The 18,350-nt window shown below is 33.0% G+C and overlaps 1 protein-coding gene across 2 annotated transcripts in view; it reads right to left on the reverse strand.

Annotated features, from left to right (window-relative positions):
• Positions 1–18,350, reverse strand: part of FBXW7 (F-box and WD repeat domain containing 7) — a 152,181-nt gene that overhangs the window by 60,402 nt on the left and 73,429 nt on the right. For both annotated transcript variants that reach the window (XM_084884296.1, XM_084884297.1), the window contains one exon: positions 17,594–18,166. In XM_084884296.1, coding sequence (XP_084740422.1) covers positions 17,594–18,097 — 504 coding nt within the window. In that variant the 5' untranslated portion in view covers positions 18,098–18,166. The remainder of the gene's footprint in view (positions 1–17,593; positions 18,167–18,350) is intronic.

Genomic DNA, 18,350 nt, shown 5'->3' on the forward strand with positions numbered 1-18,350 from the left:
GTGTCCACATGGGGGCAGCCTCTTGTGTGTTGGAGTGATGATCAATTTGCATATTACTCTTTTATTAGATAGGATTTCCCTAAATTAATACTTATACCATGGCAAACTTTATACTACATTTCATATTCAAACCCGTGAAGTAAACAGTTACAAAGATGAAAAGAAAAAAAGGTCAGTGTGAAAATTAATAGGTAGTAGGGTTTTGTTGATGTTGTTTTATAATCCTCACCTGAGGATATTTTTCTCATTGATTTCTTAAGAGTGGAAGGGAGGGAGAGAGATATATCAATTGGTTGTCTCCCCATGTGGCTCGAGCCTGCAACCAAGGTATGGGCCCTTGATCGGAATTAAACCCATGACCCTTCAGGCCAACCATTGAGCCAAACTGGCTAGGGTGGTAGTAGTTTTAATAGACAGCAGATACAGATGTAAACTATCTGTTCACAATGCTGTTAACTGGTTTGCTTTCTTTTTCTATTCTACAATATGTTCTTCTTTCAATAGCCACTCGTCTCTTTATCTTTCCTTCCAAGAGTTTTTATAGATCTTTATAGCGTGCATTTAGGATGTGAAATGGAGGGAATTAAAAAGAGAAGAATGCCAGAGTGGATGATTTCCTTTCTAACTTTGGAGAGATCTGTCTTACTAAATATAAAGTGAGGTGCTGGAAAGCCGATACATACACAAGAAATACTCCCAATCCTACCATGATACTACTTTCTTAAAGTATAACTTTCTCTTATACCACAATTTAAAATGTAGTTAAAAATGCAAAACCATTAGCAAAGGTGACATATTTAACTACACAAAAGTAAACAACTGAATTTCTCCAAAGAAGATATACAAATGACCAATAAGCACATGTAAAGATTCTCAATGTCATTAATCATTAGGGAAATTTTAAATCAAATCCAGAATAAACCACCAATGTCCACCCATTAATGAACACTAAAACACCATTGATGAATACCCATTACCATGGCTATTAAAAAACAAACGGGGAGGGAGAGAGGAGAGAAAATAGAAAATGCTGGCAAGGATGTAGAGAAATTGGAACCCTTGTCCATCACTGGTAGGAATGTAAAATGGATGTAGCCACTGTGGAAAATGGTCCAGTGGTTCCTTAAAAATTACCATATTATCCAGCAATCTGCTTTTAGATATATATCCAAGAGAATTGAAAGAAGAGGCTCAAACAGATAGCTGTACACCCATGTTCATAGCAGCATTATTCTCAATAGCCAAGCAGTGGGAGCAACCCAGGTAACCAATGATGGATGAATGGGTTAGCAAAATGTGGTATATACATACAATGTGGTATTGTTCAGCTTTCTGACACATGCTACAACATGAATGAACCTTGAAGATATAATACTAAGTGAAGGAAGGCAGTGAAAAAAGGACAAACATTACATGATTCTACTTATATGAGGTAACTAGAGCAGTTATATCCATAGAGACAGAAAGTAGATAGCTGGTTGGTTGCCAGGAGCTAGGGGAAGATGGGAATGCGGAGTTATTATTTAATGGGTACAGAGGTTCAGTTGAAGAAGATGAAACAGTTCTGAAGATAGTAGTGATGGCTGCACAACTTTGTGAATGTACTTCATGCCACTAAATTGCATTCTTAAACTTGATTAAAATGGTAAATTTTATGTTATGTATATTTAACCACAATAAAAAATTTTGTTTTAATAAAAAAGGGAAATAACTAAGGATATAACCATAATCACCCAAAACAAAAACCCCAAAGGAAATCTAAGCACTGAAAACAGGATACTGAAAATCTGTAGGATGGGATGGTAGAAAAAGGTGAATCAGATACCTAAGATAGTCAAGTTTTCAGCCCCACTAGACTACTACTTTGTCTCATTCTAGTCTCAACATCTCCACTGATACTCACTGTATTTTTTAGCATAACAATAATCTTTTTTGTGTACTATGTAACAAAACCTTCAAATATATTGTCTTATTCTCCTTACTAGAAAAAAATTTTTGAAGTAGCTCTCACAGAATGCCGCCTCTCCAAGTTACTATCAATATCTACTTTGTTATATCTTTGAAATTAGTTAACCCCTCAAAATTCCTTTCTATGAACCACATAAAGTATAATTAAACTGTTATTTCAAAGCATAAAAATTACAAGAGAGTACTATATTCCTCCAGTTTAACACATGCATTCTGCACAGAAAAATGGACCAAACTTATAAATTCCAAATTTAGCTTTCACGTAATCCACTGGTTAATTAATAACATACTAAAAATATTAAATTTTTTACTCTTATATTTAAAAGCCCTCAAAAAATTTTATAGTAACATACAGATAATTTAAAGATAAGGAAGATCAGCTCGGCCTGTGTGGCTCAGTGATTGAACATCAACCTATGATCCAGGAGTTCACAATTCGGTTCCCAGTCGGGACACATGATGGAGTTTAGGCTCAATCTCCAGTTGTGACTGTGCAGGAAGCAGCCAATCAATGATTCTCCCTCATTGTTGATGTTTCTCTCTCTCTCTCTCTCTCTCTCTCTCTCTCTCTCTCTCTCTCTCTCTCTCTCTCTCTCTTTCTCTCTCTCTCTCTCTCTCTCCCATCCTCTCTAAATAATCAATAAATATACACTTTAGAAAATAAAGATCATGAAGCTCTCTAATCTCTCTGGAGTCTGATTCTAAGGAGGGAGGAAAATCTGGATTTGAAAGAATTTGGATTGGGAAAATTAAAACTAAAATCAAGTATTCATTTTTCTGCTTGTAAGAGAACAGAAATTCTTACAAGGTAAGAATTCATTTTCAAGAAGTTGTTTATGATTACAATAGGAGTAAAAAACTAAGGCTTGTTTCTACTAGTATGTCAAATGTTGTGTTTTACACTGAATGCCAAATTCTGGTAAACACAAAGCAGTGATATTCTAATGCAACCTCAATTTAAAAAATCAGTAAATAGCTGCCCTCAACTGGACAGTATAGAGCATTGCAACTCTAGCAAACCAAACACGAAGTCAAATTATGTCTACAGCATATATTTTTTTAAAAAGAGACATTAAGAGTGATTGCACAAAATTAGTGCTAATTTCCAAATATCTATCCTACCACATTTCATCTTTTGTGGAACATTCATTTAGTACTTCTAAAGCAATGTTCTCAATCAGCATAAAAACATTTGAAATACCAAATCTTCAAATACAGAAGAAAACCCTAGTCAATGAGGGAAATCATGGAGAGAACCCCAATTGTTAATACTTTAAAATGTAGCTAGTTCCATGTGTTCAAGAAAAAAATAATTCATAGTTCCAATTATACTTATTAAAACATTTAAGAAACTCTTAATTATTAACTTCCTCCTCCCAAACTAAGGCTTTTCAAAACAGACAAGCTCTTTTTGAGATACCAACAAATATTGAGGAAGTATAACATAGTAGGCAGGAACACAGACAGCAGGACCAAATTGCCTTAGTCCAAAGTCTGGTTCTACTTACTGATGGTACAACCTTAAATCAGTGGTTCTTAACCTTTCTAATGCAGCGACCCTCATGTTGTGGTGACCCCCAACCATAAAATTATTTTTGTTGCTACTTCATAACTGTAATTTTGCTACTGTTATGAATCGTAATGTAAATATCTGTGTTTTCCAATGGTCTTAGGTGACCCTGCTAGCGGTTCTCAACCTGTGTCACGACCCACAGGTTGAGAATCACTGCTGTAGAACTTAAGACCATCAAAAAACACAGGATTGTTATGAGGATTAAATCAGTTAATGTAAGTGAGGCACCTAGATTAACGCTTCATATCTAGTAAGTGTTTTATAGATTACATTTCATTTTAAAAGTCACTAGGAATGTAGGCAGAGATTCTAAAATCTACCTGTAACAACTTAGCAGTAAAATATTTAACACATCATCATCTACAACTTTTAGAAACTCCCACAATTCTGTCAAAATTTTTATCTAAAAATGAAGATGTAGTATCATAGCATTCAAGATTCTAGAAATCACCAACTATCCATCCAATATCTCAACATGGGGGAACATACGGTAAAGAGGTATTCTGCTTCCTGGTTTTCCTCCTTCTAAGAATTTGCCTTAGTCAGATGATTATATGTAAATGCTACATGTAACAAAATATCATCAAAATGTTATTTCTAAAATGTAATACAGTTGCATATACTCCAATTCTCTTACAACAACAAAAAGAATACAGCAGTTTATTCTGGATTTTTACCTTTCCTTTCATTATGATACAGAAAGCTAGGATTTAACTGCTCTTGACCAAAGGCCTAAGAGTGGCATAAAGATTTTCCATTTTTCAAAAACTATTTTTGATGAGCTAAAACAAATCACTTGGAAGATACAAGTTTACCGACAAGTATGAATGATTTTAAATCAAGAGTTTTCAAAGGCTCACATCAAAAACTTTTGAAAGGGAGAATAGCATATGCTATTTACACTCAATATTATGTCTGTGAATTTAAGTAGCACAAGATTTACTCTTTTACAGAAAAAGAAAAAATTCCAGATGCTGACATTGTATCACTACTAAAATAAAATAAACTAGAATCAATACATTTTTGAGACAAGAATATGCTATTACAAAGAGATGGAGAATCTTTTATTCGAAGATATAGAGTGAAACAGACTATTCTTTATAATCTCTAATTGTAAGTCACTGTTTCAGTCCTTGCTAACACCTTAGATATCAGAGTATTAAAGTATCTCCTAAGTCTAAACAATTCATGTTCAAAGACAGAGAGTAATCTAAGCATAGTGGAAAACAATATCAATCCAGAAATTAAGTTCTTTGTTTAATGATAAACTGTCAAGCTTTCATTAGGAACAAGTTGCAAACACTATATCATTACTTCAATTGTAGAAACAAAAGTACAATTAGATTCAGTATGAAAGAAAGATGTAAATATATGACATTCTTTTTAAAGTTTTATTATTCATAAAAGACATAAGTCAAATAAATAGAAATCTTTTATAAAAATTAAAGTCACGTTCAAAGCAAGTCGTTCAAAAGTTCTAAAAGCCATTTAAATGCTTTAAGACATTAAAAGTGTTCACGAAGAAAGATTACAACTTTCAGCTATAATGTACTTGAGATATTACATTCACGTAAGTATTTAATAGATCAAAACATATTACTGTATTTCCCTGATAACTTTCTTTTTCCAGGCAAAAAGGCCACTCCTAAGTACTTAAAAGAAATTAGCTTGGGTAATGAAGCAGTACATACAGTTTATACTGGTAAAAGTGCTATAAAAATGTGACCTGGCAATTAGACAGTTGCAAAATAAAAGTACTGCATATATATAAAAATAAAACTGCTACAATACCAGGTTGATAAAATATTGTAATTGCTGTGATGTATAATCAAGGTCTGATTATTGCTGGACATTTAGATTGTTTCTGAATTCTCTTGGTAATTTCCAGTTATTTCCAAAAAATACTGGGTGAATTTTTTAAAGTTTATCTTTATTGTTGAAAGTATTACAGATGTTCCCCTTTTTTCCCCCATTGACCTCTTCCTAGCCCATCCCCACCCCCCACCCCCATTCCCCAGGCCTTCACCACACTATTGTCTGTGTCCATAGGCTATATGATCTCTGGTTAATCACTTACCCGCACTGGGTGAATTTTAAGTTTCAGCTCCTCCACTAACCAATGACCTAGATAAGTCTCTTAACTTGTCCCGGGTTTCAGACTTCTAGAATAAGGAGGTTAGAATAAGGAGATGATTGTGAATGAAGTCCCTTGCAGCTATAAGAATAGCAATACTGCTAAGTATGAAGTCTTACTGTAATGTGTTAGATTGTCAATTTGGTGAGTCTTTCTTTATTATAGTTCAGTTAATAGTACAGTTTTACAAACTATAAAGAAAATTCACTGCTTCAATTCATTTGTATATAACTTCTAAAAATAGACCTCTATCCCTGTGATGTGAATATTAGTGTCACTTAATTAGAAAACATTTTTATTTGAAAAAAAGATATAGGCATAAATGATTTTTTTATAAAAATTATTTTAAAAGATGAAATTTTTAAAATTCAAGAATTTTTTATTCCATACTATACCATTATATGTATTTCCTTTCCTATCTACCACAGTTGCCTAAACAGTGACATAAGAGTATATTTGTTAGTTTTTTTTAGTAAACTTTGGATTTTATTACATATTTGTGTCTAACTTTTGTTGTTAACATTAAAATGACATTTTTCCTCATTCTTTCATTAAGCATTTAAAGAAATATTTGAGAGAAAATGGAAGTCCAACTATTGGGTTGAATTTATTAAGTATTTCAGAAATGCTCAGTATAAAGTCTCAATGACTATAACATAATTTAAGTTTAATTCTTATAGTCTTTGTTGGGTTACCCCAGCTGTTAATTGGTCTTACACAGCTGCTCACCAAGAATTTAGTTGATGGTTATTATAGTTATACCTTTAGTCAACTATTACAAAAATGACACAGTAATTATTGGTATTTCAGTCATGCAAAAGCCTCATGTGATGACAGAATAAGTGATTTAAAGCAACTTAATTTTACACAATTCTCAAAATATAACTTAAGTGTAAGGACACAAAAATTTTTTAATATCAGGTTTTTAAGGTCCCTCATCTAAGTTACTTTTATGCACACATTTAAGCATAAAAGAGTCATTAACTTCAGTTAAACTAAATGTTACTTATCAATTATTTATTTTTCCTGTAAAATTTTAAGTCTGTTGCAGGCCAGATAATCATAAATAAGGGTATAAAACCAATAGTTCCTTTAAACACAGAAAATACAGCAGGTGGTTTTCCTATATAACTTTTTTTTTAAAATATATTTTATTGATTTTTTTACAGAGAGGAAGAGAGAGGAACAGATTTAGAATCATTGATCAGCTGCTCTTGCACACCCCCCACTGGGGATGCGCCCGCAACCAAGGCACATGCCCTTGACCAGAATCGAACCTGGGACCTTTCAGTCTGCAGGCCGACGCTCTATCCACTGAGCCACACCGGTTTTTGGCATAACTTTTAAAAAATTAAGTTATAATGCAGGAAGTTCACCAAAGTGATATTTTAACATTTTATATGAATTTATTCTATGAAGAATACAAAACTAAACTTATAAAAATGTAAGATATTTAAGTGTTGACAATTTTAAAAAGTAGAACAGTAAGAAGAGGGAAGATAATTGTTTCCTACACTGTTGCATTTTTATGCAATTGTAAATAAAAATAAGTTATTTTAAGTGAAATAAACTTAGTTCTGCAACTTCATTTATATAATTTTTAGTAACATGCTGGAGAAGCATGTGAGATTTATCAATATTCACTAAATATTAATAAATGTTTCATTGAAAAATATTCTCTTTTCAATATTCACTTCATCAAATTTAAGTATGTATTACTTTTATAATAAAAATACTTTCAGTATAGAAGTAAGCTCTAGAAAATACATATATATGTAGTGCCTCATTGTTGGATGAGCTGACAGTTAATACAACTGGACTTTTATATTGTCAAAATTATATATTCAAGTAAATGCATTGTCTGATAAACATCAACATTAATTTTATAGGTAAGTTTACATTAAACTGACAGTTTGTTTTTATCCTTTCCAATAAATAAAACATTAACTGATATAAAGAAAGTCTAAAAACAAAGAAAAATCCCTACAATTCTTGATTATGCCTGAAACAGAGATCAATAGCCGATATAAAGGAAGTTTGCAACTACAGGACTAAGAAAGTACAAATGTACTTTTTCAGATTGGTACAATGATGTGGGGAAACGATTAAACACTGACAGAATTCCTAGTAGATCATGCTTTATTCCACTTAAAATATCAAGCAAGACTGTGAGGTATTATTATCCTACATTTTACAGACAAGGAAACTGAGGCACAGAAAGGCTTAAAACTGCCTAAGCTATTTATTACAGCTGCAAGGCAGTAGAGTTGAGATTTCTACCCTAGCATGTCTGATTCCTAAATTCATGCTTTTGTAATAGAACATATTTTTATTCTATAGGATGTTAAGCCTAGCCTATTTGTGTTACTTTCTAATCTAGTTGGAGATTTGTTATTATATATTTCAGATATGTAAGTTTGTCAGATAACTGAGTTCTAGATAACTGAAATAAAATATTACATAAGACATATTATACAACATTTGTAGTCTGGTTTAATGAGCCTAACTTTTATAAAGTCTAAATGAAAAAAAAAATTATAATAGCAGCCCTGGCCAGGTGGCTCAGTTGGTTGGGGCATCATCCTGTACACCACAAGATTGTGGATTCGATTCCCGGTCGTGAATTATACCCAGGGTTTGACCCTGGTGAGGGTGCACATGGGAGGCAGCCGATTGATGTTCTTCTTCCACATCAATGTTTCTCCCACACCTTCCTATCTTTCCAAATCAGTAAAAGTAATCCTTATCTTTAGATAAGGATTAAAAAAAATTTTAAGAGCAATATTATTACCTCCTACAGCAAATTGTTTCTCTCTCAAAGATTGCACTACAATATCCCCTATCTCACATGCTCTTCTTACAATAGTCTCCCATTGGGAGGTGGAGTCTGTTTCAACCAAGAGAGAATGTAAAAGTCCATTATGTGATTTCCTAGGCTAAATAACGTTTCTGGCCTCTAGTACCTCTTGGTCATATCCTATAAACTGTGATATGGAGAAGTGAGGCTAAAATTTTATTTCTGGTTGGAAATCATTCCAGTGTAGTCAAGGCATCTCTGATGAAGATTAGTTATAAAATAAGTAGTATTTTAGAAATATCTATAGTACTCATACTAACCTGATTTTCCCAAACCTTCAGACTTTTGAGGGAATCTAAGAGATCTTTTTACCTTTGTAAAATACCACATATCATCAATTCTGTACTCGCACCTTCCCCATTAACCTTTCTGAATGAAATGCCCTTAGAGTGAAAGTATGCATTTAGCACAGTAATGTGCGCCACACCTTCTTTGTGCTGCTCCCATAAAAGCTAGTATCAAATTGTGGCACATCTTAAAAGAGAAATGGCCATTCTTTCAGAACTCAATAATATTGCTAAATTCAACCAAATTTTAACTACTAATATTCTTTCCAGATACAGGTCCAAAAGGCAATATTTTAATGTCTTCAATCCATCCTTCTTGAGAAAAGAGCAATTCCAGTGTTTTTCATCATATCCAATACTGATCTCTCTCTCTTTTTTTATTTTTATTTGTTTACCCTTGGCCATTTAACCTTCACTCACCAAGTAGATTGTGCCATTAAGAGCTAATTTCATTACCTGTGCAAAAAGATCAGAATTCAAGCTCAGTGTTTAATCACTTAAACTCATGTTAATCTGTCAAAATACAGCAAATGATAGTGATACAAAACACACATATACACACACACACACACAAACACACACACACACACACACACACACTCACACAAAATGTAACTACCAGTTTGAAAATACCACTATCATAGCAATGGCTTTAAATTGTGTTCATCAATATTCACGAGTCATCAGTAAAACTGAGAACTAAAGATAGAAGTTTAGTAACTTCATTATAATAAGTAATTTGAAGAAATTATTTAAGATATTAAAATTAACAAATTCAAGGAAGAAAAACTCAAAAGATAAAGTTCTCTTAAGTCTTCAGATATATTATTGCTTTCTCTCTATTATTCCTTTCTGCTCTCCTCCAGGTCTAAATGTTCCCCCTGAATTCATCCTAATTTTCCTTCACAAAAAGTGAAGTGTAAACACTAGTTGCAGAGAACATGTCCTTATCTCCACACACACCCCCAAACATAATATATAAATTAATAATGCAAAGTGCTCTCTGAAGTATATCTAAGGGAGAATAAAAATTTAACTAACATGCTATTTAAGATGTTAAACTTAATCTTTAGAAGCTATGAAAATCAGCAGTAATCCATAGGTCAAATGTAGGTCAAAGACAAGTTTTTTTAAGCTTGCACAATATTTTCCTTTTTCTTTTTTTAACTGAACACTAACACCTTTTAGGAAAGGCACCTGAGCCATCTTACTACTGGGTAACCATGACTTTCTTCACTCATCCACAATGTCAGTTATGTTTCTCATTTCTTCACCTCAAGCAACCAAAAGAAATTAAGGATGAAGAATCATCTGTTCAAATAAATATTCTTTAGTTAAGGATGACTAGGTGGTGACACCCTGCAATATTGCCTTCTATCTAATTAACAAAAGAGAAAATTTAGACAAGAATTTAAAGGGATCATTCTTTTCTCACATGTAAGCTAAGGAAGTTCAGAGCAACTAACTATGAAAAGACTTGTTTTTTATGTATTTATGTGCAGATACCTGAGAACATTTCAAAAAGCATACTTATATTTCCCAAACACAGTAAGTTTGTGCACATGTGTACATTTATTCTAAAGCTTTTTTTCCCCCCACTTTTGTTGTATTGTTTCTTTAAAACAGCAAAATGAAGATATGCTAATTGTTAGGTTTTTTTTAAATCTTAGGTATCTCACATATTACATGACAATGCACATAACTACTCCGAATATTAATTTCAAATTCTGAGAGAGAAAAATAGTGTATTAGAACACAAAGTAGAAGAGAGAAAAGCACCTACTAAATAGTATGTTCCTATCAAAAGCAGTTCCTATTAACAGCAATAAAGTACTATATGGCCCTCTAGTGTTCAATGAAGAAATAAATTAATTCTTAAGTGAGTCTTATATATAATATTTCATAGTAAAAAATACTTCCTGATTTATTATGTATGCTAAACAAGCTCATGTATGACTTCTACAAAAACCTAAATAAGTTGTGTCTTTTGTGAGTTTCTCTGTGCCTTCTTTTGAACTATTATCCATATGTAGAGAATCCACTGAGAGAATTCTAAAGTTCTCCCACTTGAAAAAAAGAAAGTGGCTGGGTAAGAAGGGTAAAGAAATTAAGCAAAGAAAAAAAGAAAGACTCATGGACACAGACAACAGTATGGTGATTGCCAGAAAGAAGGGGGGGTATGGGAGGTAGAAGAAGGTATAGGGGGGCTAAATGGTGATGGAAGGAGACTTGACTTGAGGTGGTAAACACACAATTCAATATACAAATTATATTTTGTAGAATTGTATACCTAAAACCTATATAATTTTATTAACCAATGCCAACCCAATAAATTAAATTTTTTAAAAATTTAATCCCTATACTAAATGGAAAAGAAACAGCAGTTCTCACGACTAAACAACATTGAATTTCAGGAAATTTTTAAAAAAGAAAACAAAAATAAGAGTGCCGTGACTACAAATTAGGTTTTTAAAACACACCTAAATTCTCTAAGCATATTTTCTTTTCTCTTTGTTCTACTTCTTTAATTCATCCAACTGGTTTTTTCCCCTTTATCATTTACAGAAAACAGAGATTCACTACAGCAACCAAAGTAATAAAATACATAAAAATTGTGTCTTCCAGGAGAGAGGCCAAAGATATAATTAAGACTTAAAAGTGTACTCACAAACAGAAAAGAATCTTGTTAGAAAAAGTCTTAAAATTATAATAACTGGTGAAAAGATTTAAAAATATTTAAATTTAGATATTATCATCTAAATTAAAACTGGTAAAATACAATTATTATTTACATAATGGAGTTGTAGAAGATGATGGGGGCAGTAGTATATGAGCAATATCTAAATTACACTTCCAGTTCTATCATTCATTTTCTGTAATCTGAAGTTAATAATATTTCTAAGTTAAAACTTTAGAAATAACAAGAAGATTTTGTGAAATTCCTATACTTGGCATTAAGATTAAACATTGTTTATAAACATTTTCCTGTTATTAAATTTTCTTTAAAAACATAGTACTTAATGGCTGTATGAGTTACCTTCAATTGATTTCTGAATCTTAGCAACATGATTCTAAAATTAGGATTTTAACTTCTCCTTGGGGAATCTTACTCTAGAACTACTAATGTATTATAATATTCCTCAATGTAACCATCTTTATATTGAATACTTGCATTTTAAACTAAACATAAATGGCATGCCTATTTATAATTTATAGTCTAGTTTGGGTAGACCATAAGAGCTGAAATGAGAATTGTTCACATTACAATTTGTGGATCTTCAACTCTCAACCTGAACCAGCACCAGAAAAAAAATATATCAAATTTCTTCTGTTTAAAAAACAAATTAAAGGTCAACTCAAAACAAACTTACAAAAAAATCACAAGGTAATACCAAATGAACTGTGCAACATAGAAAATCAACAACTGATTCAAAGAATTAAAGTTTCTAATTCTAGGAAGGTATAAAGATAGAGATGAAATCAGGTTTTTCAAGGATCTGGCAAGTTGGAGAGGAGCAAAGTCATTAAAAGCTAGTGGGGGCATGGAGGTGAAAAAAATTGTGGTAAGATTATAAAAGATTTCAAATATCCACTTACAGACTTGGCTTCATCAAAATATTTATATTGGGGTTACAGATCTATATGGAGGTAAAAATCCCTTTTAAAAAATGCATGTAATCGTTCATACTGCCAACTCATTGTCAAGGACGTGACATTATAGCCTAATGCAAACAGAAACCTGAGCAAAGATGCTCATAACATTTTTACACGATGAATCTAATTTTTATTTTATAAGCACCCGGGGGTAAGAAAAAGGAAGTCCAAATATTCAACTCTGTTAAATTTTCAGTAGACTCATGGGATTAGAGGATAAGAAAAAGTCAAACTGTTTTTCCACCAAATGACCATTAAGACCAGGATATTAATAAAGACCGTAAATCTGGGGAGGAAAATAAAAGAATTGGTATGAAGAAAGAAACAGTAGTTTAAGTGGACCACTCTAGTGACAATGCCCAATAAACAGAGGTGTAGGACTGAGGCCGGGGTGAATGATGGGAGCTTGAGACACTATTTTGAAATTGTCTACCAAAGTTAGAAACAGAACCCACCATGACATATTTCTTTAACCTCTTCATACCATCCTCCCTAACACCAACAAAAACATCAATATAGATCATATCACTATAACTATAACACCTGAAACAATTTGCTTCAGGAACATTTTGAAGATAACCATTTGTTGTAATTGTGGATACTTCAGAGATATTTATCTTCTCTGTGTACAAAACAAAGGAAACCTTACAAATTTTTTTTAATACTCCATTCTGTGGAGAGACTTTTTTGTCTAGAATGAAAACCAATAATCAAAATAATCTTTAATTGCTTGTAGTAAAACAGATACAGATTTAAACATGACTAATTTTTATTTTATAAGCACCAATATTTAGAGCTATTATATTTTTAAATAATTTTAACAAATATTTTTAAAACTACACTAACAAGAAATAGAAATTGACCATAAAATAAAATTCATGTTGGCATCCACTTGTAAGATTCAAAAAAGAAAAAGAAAGTTTAAAAGACTGACTTAAATTTTAATGAAAGGAAATGATACATAGCTGTCAACTTGAAAGATGTGTGAATAGCATCCCCTTAAAAATGTATGTCATATTTTTATTTTTATTAGATATGGGCCCAACTATCACAGTATTCCCAATCCTCCTGTATATCCTTCTATCTATATCTTTTTCCACTAGAGACTGATATAAAGTCTTACCTCTAAAGGTCATAAAAAACACATAGATAAACTGATATGTACGGTGGAAAATGAAGATTCGGGGTGAGGGATAAGAGAAAGCCTACATCTGTGAACCCCTTGAGTGTAGCAGGTATTATACTACTTGCTTTACATATGTTATTTCACTTAGTCCTTACAAAAGCCCTAAGAAGAAGGTTCTGTAGTCTTATTTTACAGATAAACAGTTCAATGAGATTACATACTTAGGATCATATAATGAGTGGCAAAATCAGAATTCAAGCTCAAATCTAAACAGCTCTTACCACTCTACTATGACATGGGGAAAATCTATCTTCTCTAGTGTGCCCCCTTTCCTCTACTTCTATTGTCCTCTCCACATATTTAAAATTAGGTTAAACTAAACTGAATGAATGTTTCCAGTTTTTCCTCCTCCACATAAAGGTAGAAGGCATGGTTATTAGTTGGGCTATGTTTATTATGGATGTTATTCAAGATGACTGCCTTACATAGCACTTGCTCTCTGGACATGTCTATACCTAACAGAATTTTTAACTTAAGCTCTTTGTCTCACAAGAACAAGACAAGACCAGGTACATCCTGGAGCAGCCAACATTCTCTAGGTTTCTACTCGTAACAGTAGATTTTAGTGCCCTATTATATTTCAGATGTTAGCCACATTGTCCTACAAAGTTCCCCAGTAGCAGTGGTTAATGGGAGTGGTTGGGGTTCATGGACAATAAACACTAACCATTTATTTCTTATTTGAGACAAAAAGGATTTTTAAAAAAACTGATTAGTTTTAGGATGGGAAGAATAAAACAGATTAATCTGAGATCACGAATGAAGTTGTGTGAGAACTGATGGAAGGCTCTAAACAGATGTGGAAGAAGCAGAAATCAGTGCTCAAATATGGTTTTCTCCATGAAAAGATCAAGAGGATAGGCAGACTAATCAAGTTGGCAGAAATAGCTGGCATACCACCCCTGGTTAAGAAGCAATTTGATAACTACAGAGAGAGTGGTATGTGTTATCCAGCCTCGAATTCCATTGCTATATCTTCCTATTATAACTTTAGACTTGAGCCCTCATATCTTCAATATGGTTTGTTAAATACACACAAAAAGCATTTAACTGATCTCTATATTTTTTAAAGGATAGCTTGGTGATTTCAAATGTAACATGGCATTAGAAAACACCACATTCTAGAGTCTAGAATATATACAGACTTACTTGTAGTTCTGAAAATCTTAGTAATGTCTGCCTAATTCTACCTAGAGGGCAGCATAGCAGAGAAAAGTGTTGTGTATTTTTTTTTAATTAGGCTAAGTTAGATTAAATCCCATATTAACCTTAAAAATGGGATTTTAAAAGTGATTATTATACCTCTACTCTTCTCAAAAATCACAGTTTAAAGACCTGAAACTGTGGCCTAGGGTAATGTCTGTAGAAGTGTCTTATGTATATAATGATTAAGAATTTAAAGCGGCTCCAAAATGAAGTATTTGAAATAGAGAGTTTTTTCCTACTTATTGTACTAAACACATTTATACACATGGGTGACTAACATTTTCTTTGTAAGCAACTCAATAATAACTGACGTTTTTAAATGTTCTTAAAAAATAATAATAAAGTACTCTGGAAATGATCCTGAAGAAAGTTTCAAGAATGGACAAAAAACAAAAACAGGCCAATTTTAGATGAAAATCCTAATTACGTAGAAGGGCTTTGCTGCCTTAACCATCAAATGGTTTCATATTCTTCTTGCCATATTTATGGAAGCAAGCGATCTCAAAATAAACAACGTATTAAAAGCATATACACACACATACATATATATATATATATATATATATATATATATATATATATGTGTGTGTGTGTGTGTATGTATGTGTATGTATATGTACACAACATATAAATGCATACACATCTATCTCTGCTATCAGTACTCAGTATACACCTTTGAGTTTGTATATACAAAACAATAATTTGTATTCACAATTCAAGAGTCATCAAAATGACTTAAATTCAGTATAGTTTGTTTCTAAGGAGGTACTATATACAACACACATCTAAAAGTTCTGTTTACAATTTCATCTTGCGGGGGGGGGAAATAAATAAAGTACCTGTCAAACCTGGGTGCTGGAAGTTTTCGCACTTAATATTATGATGGCTTTTCCTGCTAGAAAAAGGTCTGTTTTGCATAACTGGCTTTCTTGTAATTTAAAATGTAGCAGAAATCATTGGTGGCTTTGCACTACTTAGCAAGTCTTCATTATACCCTCCTTTTTCTCCCCTTAGGTATTATTTTGAAACAAAACCCAGACACTATATAACTTAATTCTTACTATATTTTGATGGGGGTGGGAGAGGAGAATACAGCAGAAAGACTGGGTAATGAGAGAAATAATGTTCCCTCTTTCCACAACTCCATCCTGGTCATGACCACAATTTTAAGTGATATAATATTAAGGAATGTTTTGAGGAAAGAAGCCCACACACCACCCAAAAGAACAAACTGGAAGACCAAATTTACTGCAGCCGCCCTAATACTTCTTCCCTCCAGCTCAGACAGACTTCAACATTTCAGCACCTCCCCGCCTATCCAATAGCAAAGATAAAACTGGGAAGCAGTAACAGTGTGACTGGTTAGTGTATTCCAGTCCCTGATCTCTGGCACAGCCTCAAAGGACTGCATCCAATGGAACTGTTTTTCACAGTACTAGACTAATCACTAAGGCCCTGAGCTAATAAGACTCCTCCAGTTTAGATAGGAATTTAACCATCCACCTTCTAAAATATGTCTACAGTTGCCTAGCTGATGTGCTCAGTGGTTGAGTGTCAACCTATGAATCAGGAGGTCACGGCACATGCCTGGGTTGTGGGCTCAATCCCCAGTAGGGGGTGTGAAGGAGGCAATCAATAAATGATTCTCTATTATCATTGATGTTTCTATCTCTCCCTCACTCTTCCTCTCTGAAATAAAAAATATATTTTAAAAACTAAAATAAAATATGTCTATGGTTAACTCCATGGGCAACCAGTAGGAAAATGAGATAAGGAGGCAGAGATAACAGAGTTATCTCCCAGGAATGGGAAGGGAAAGGAAAACTGCAGGCAAGAGAAGGAGTGGCAGAAACTTAACAGGAAGTTGGAAATATCAGCCTAGTGACATCATCTCCTCCGACCTGTCACAGTCAAATATCAACCAAAATGATTTGTTAATCTGTAGTAAATATTCAAATGCCTTTGAGAAATAAACAGAGTGTTTCTTTGAAATGAAGTCAGAAAGAAAATCCAATGATTCTGTTGTTCCTGAATATTGTAAATATGATAAAATCTGGAGGGAAGCAAGCAGTGATGATAGCACCATAAATTCTTATTGTTTCATAATGTAGGAAAAATGTTTACTCTTAAATGTCAGTGTCTAGTACTTTATAACTTTTAAAAATACCAACTCAGATTTCACCAACAACCAAATATTAATATTCAGGCTATAGTCTCACCTTGTTTAACTACATAATAAAGAGACTATTTACAAAGGATAAATTTTAATCATCATAGTAAGAAAACGGATTTGAAGTAACTTCCAATAACTCATGTGTTGGATTAATACCTGTGAACAGAAAGCTGCTCCACGGGCTGCATCTTATAAATAATTAAATATTTTTACTACTTGATTCACACAAGTCATGTTTCATCTCAAGCCTCTCCACTGCACACAATATACTGATCTCTGTCCCAGGGATAAGATTTATAATAAAATTTGAAATTAATCATTTTTCATAATAATAAATAGGATCAATTACTTTTCCTCCATTTGTAATAAGACTGTCCCAGTATCATCATTTCTATTTCTAATATTTTTAATACCTTCTATAAAACAAAAATTAGTTCATTTTATCATTACATATCTAAAGAATAATTTTGCAATAGAAAGACTGTGAGAAATTTTATTACAATTAATATGGATATGTAAAATTTTTCAAGTGCACAGCAGACTAAATATACTCACTTTTGTTGTCTTTGTATAGAATGATGAGGAGAGTTGGTGAATAGGCAGGTCCATGATACTACTGGAGTTTGTGACACTGTTACTATGTGTATGTTCATCTTCCCTGCTACTATCATCAGACTGATCAAAATCATCACTCTCCTGGTCCATTTCCTCTTCCTCTTCATCCTCCTCATCTTGTTCCTCAGCATGTTCTTCATCCTCCTCTGGCTCTTCTTGGTTTCCTGAGGAGTCCTCATCTACCGAAATAAAACGATTATTGTTTTCTTCTAATTGTCCTTGCTGGGAATCATTTTGGTCTCCAGGTCTAGGATCTGCTCCGACAATTTCACCATTTCTTGCGGTGTGTTCCTCCTCCTGTTGCCTTAGCTGTTGCTGCTGCTGTTCCTCCTCCACCACACGATTCATCTGTTCCTCATCTGCCTGGCTTGCGGAAGGGTTACCTCTCACAGAGCCTCCAGTTCGTCGTCTTTTGCTGCCCACAGAGAGCAGTTCCTGATTCATTTCCAAAAGCCAGCTTGCTACTTCTTGGACCTTGGCTAGACTATCAGAAGATGCAAAGGTTTTCACATTCTGTAGGGAAAAATGAATGAAGACAAAAAGGTTTGTACAATATACATTATCTCCTACTTTTATGTTTTGTCTATATTTCAAATTTTATTAAAGATCATAAAAAGTATTTGATGCCATTGGGGCATTAAAATATTCTTTAGGAATCAATATAGAAAGTTTTAAATTGTTAAAGTTATAAGACTTT

Source organism: Pipistrellus hanaki (genome assembly GCF_964339955.1).
Source record: "Pipistrellus hanaki genome assembly, chromosome: 5".
NCBI classification, from domain to species: domain Eukaryota; kingdom Metazoa; phylum Chordata; class Mammalia; order Chiroptera; family Vespertilionidae; genus Pipistrellus; species Pipistrellus hanaki.